This window comes from Malurus melanocephalus, unplaced genomic scaffold (assembly GCF_030028575.1).
Source record: "Malurus melanocephalus ecotype Western Australia unplaced genomic scaffold, MMel_1.1 scaffold_3246, whole genome shotgun sequence".
In the NCBI taxonomy this organism is placed as follows: Eukaryota; Metazoa; Chordata; class Aves; order Passeriformes; family Maluridae; genus Malurus; species Malurus melanocephalus.
This window is the reverse complement of record NW_026626478.1, coordinates 1-3,151: the sequence shown is the minus strand read 5'-3', so window position 1 is coordinate 3,151 and position 3,151 is coordinate 1. Positions and strand designations below refer to the sequence as shown.

General features: G+C 64.4%; 1 protein-coding gene across 1 annotated transcript in view; it reads left to right on the top strand.

Annotated features, from left to right (window-relative positions):
* The window catches only part of LOC130588070 (sodium/calcium exchanger 2-like), a gene marked incomplete at its 3' end in the record, with an annotated part of 6,050 nt that extends 4,196 nt beyond the window's left edge, over window positions 1-1,854 (top strand). Inside the window, exons 5-7 of the mRNA XM_057389025.1 lie at window positions 309-632; window positions 1,320-1,621; window positions 1,668-1,854. Coding sequence (XP_057245008.1) covers window positions 309-632; window positions 1,320-1,621; window positions 1,668-1,854 — 813 coding nt within the window. The remainder of the gene's footprint in view (window positions 1-308; window positions 633-1,319; window positions 1,622-1,667) is intronic.
* Window positions 1,855-3,151: the final 1,297 nt, after the last annotated feature.

The following is a 3,151-nucleotide window of genomic DNA, read 5'->3' as shown; positions in this document are numbered from 1 at the left end:
TGCCACCCTCAACTTGGGGCCACCACCCTGGAGACCCCCAGCACCTCGGGGACACTCCTGGTGCCACCAACCCCACCAATGTCACCCCTTGGGGACACTCCTGGTGCCACCACCCCCTGATGTCACCCTTGGGGACACTCCTGGTGCCACCACCCCCCAATGTCACCCTTTGGGGACACTCCTGGGTACCCCCAGCCCCTTGGGGACACTCCCGGTGCCACCACCCCCCAATGCCACCCCTTGGAAACACTCCTGGTGCCACCACCCCCCTGATGTCACCCTTTGGGGACACTCCTGGGTACCCCCAGCCCCTCGGGAACACTCCCGATGCCACCACCCCCGCTGTCCCCCCGCAGGTGACGAGGACGACGATGACGAGGGCCGCGAGGAGCGGCTGCCGTCGTGTTTCGATTACGTCATGCACTTCCTGACGGTGTTCTGGAAGGTTCTGTTCGCCTGCGTGCCCCCCACGGCGCTGCTGGGGGGATGGGCGGCCTTCGGCGTCTCCATCCTCCTCCTCGCGCTGCTGACGGCGCTCATCGGCGACCTGGCCGCGCACTTCGGCTGCACCCTSGGCCTCAAGGACTCGGTCAACGCCGTGGTGTTCGTGGCACTGGGGACATCCATCCCTGGTGAGGGACATTGGGGACATTGGGGACACCATGGGGACATTGGGGACATTGGGGGATGGGAACGGGGACAGGGACCCTGGGCCTCAAGGACTCGGTCAACGCCGTGGTGTTCGTGGCACTGGGGACATCTATCCCTGGTGAGGGACATTGGGGACATTGGGGACACCATGGGGACATTGGGGACATTGGGAGATGGGGCAATGGGGACATTGGGGACATCACAGGGACATTGGGGACATTGGGGAATGGGACCAGGGGCAGGGTCCCCAGGCCTCAAGGGCTCCATCAATACCATTGTCTTTGTTGTCCCCAACGTCCTGAGTGTCCCCATTGTCCCCAACATCCCCAATGCTCCCAACACCCCCAACACCCCCTCTGTCCCCAGACACCTTCGCCAGCCGCGTGGCCACGCTGTCCCCAATGTCCCCACTGTCCCCTCACTGTCCCCAATGTCCCCAGACACCTTTGCCAGCCGCGTGGCCGTGCTGTCCCCAATGTCCCCACTGTCCCCAATGTCCCCTCACTGTCCCCAATGTCCCCAGACACGTTCGCCAGCCGCGTGGCCGCGCTGTCCCCAATGTCCCCAATGTCCCCAATGTCCCCCATGTCCCTGCTGTCCCCTCACTGTCCCCATGTCCCCGCTGTCCCCAATGTCCCCTCACTGTCCCCATGTCCCAATGTCCCCAGACACCTTCGCCAGCCGCGTGGCCGCGCTGCAGGACCCGTGTGCGGACGCGTCCATCGGGAACGTCACGGGCTCCAACGCCGTCAACGTCTTCCTGGGGCTGGGGCTGGCGTGGTCGGTGGCCGCGGTGTACTGGGCGGCGCAGGGCCGGCCGTTCCGCGTGCCCCCGGGCACCCTGGCCTTCCCCGTCACSCTCTTCACCATCTTCGCCTTCCTCGCCATCGGGGTGCTGCTCTACCGCCGCCGGGCGCCCATCGGGGGCGAGCTGGGGGGACCCCGCGCCCCCAAAGTGCTGACNGCTGCCGTCGTGTTTCGATTACGTCATGCACTTCCTGACGGTGTTCTGGAAGGTTCTGTTCGCCTGCGTGCCCCCCACGGCGCTGCTGGGGGGATGGGCGGCCTTCGGCGTCTCCATCCTCCTCCTCGCGCTGCTGACGGCGCTCATCGGCGACCTGGCCGCGCACTTCGGCTGCACCCTSGGCCTCAAGGACTCGGTCAACGCCGTGGTGTTCGTGGCACTGGGGACATCCATCCCTGGTGAGGGACATTGGGGACATTGGGGACACCATGGGGACATTGGGGACATCACAGGGACATTGGGGGATGGGAACGGGGACAGGGACCCTGGGCCTCAAGGACTCGGTCAACGCCGTGGTGTTCGTGGCCTTGGGGACATCTATCCCTGGTGAGGGACATGGGGACATTGGGGACACCATGGGGACATGGGGACATCACAGGGACATGGGGACATGGAGACATTGGGGACATCACAGGGACATTGGGGACACCATGGGGACATTGGGGACATTGGGGGATGGGAACGGGGACAGGGACCCTGGGCCTCAAGGACTCGGTCAATGCTGTGGTGTTCGTGGCCCTGGGGACATCCATCCCTGGTGAGGGACATTGGGGACACCATGGGGACAATGGGACATCTATCCCTGGTGAGGGACATTGGGGACATGGGGACATCGGGGACACCATGGGGGCAATGGGGACAGGGACCCTGGGCCTCAAGGACTCGGTCAACGCCGTGGTGTTCGTGGCCTTGGGGACATCTATCCCTGGTGAGGGACATTGGGGACACCATGGGGACATTGGGGACATTGGGGGATGGGGCAATGGGGACATTGGGGACATGGGGACAGTGGGGGATGGGGACAGGGACCCTGGGCCTCAAGGACTCGGTCAACGCCGTGGTGTTCGTGGCCTTGGGGACGTCCATCCCTGGTGAGGGACATTGGGGACATCGGGGACACCATGGGGACATTGGGGACATTGGGGACGTCCATCCCTGGTGAGGGACATTGGGGACATTGGGGGATGGGAACGGGGACAGGGTCCCCAGGGCCTCAAGGACTCGGTCAACGCCGTGGTGTTTGTGGCCTTGGGGACATCTATCCCTGGTGAGGGACATTGGGGACACTGGGGACACCATGGGGACACTGGGGACATTGGGGGATGGGGCAATGGGGACATTGGGGACATCACAGGGACATTGGGGACATTGGGGACATTGGGGACATTGGGGGATGGGAATGGGGACAGGGACCCTGGGCCTCAAGGACTCGGTCAACGCCGTGGTGTTCGTGGCCTTGGGGACATCCATCCCTGGTGAGGGACATTGGGGACATTGGGGACATTGGGAACACCATGGGGACATTGGGGGATGGGAACGGGGACAGGGTCCCCAGGGCCTCAAGGACTCGGTCATTGTCTTTGTCGTCCCCAATGTCCTGAGTGTCCCCAATGTCCCCAAAGCTCCCAATGCCCCCAATGTCCCCCATGTCCCCCCTGTCCCCAGACACCTTTGCCAGCCGCGTGGCCGCGCTGC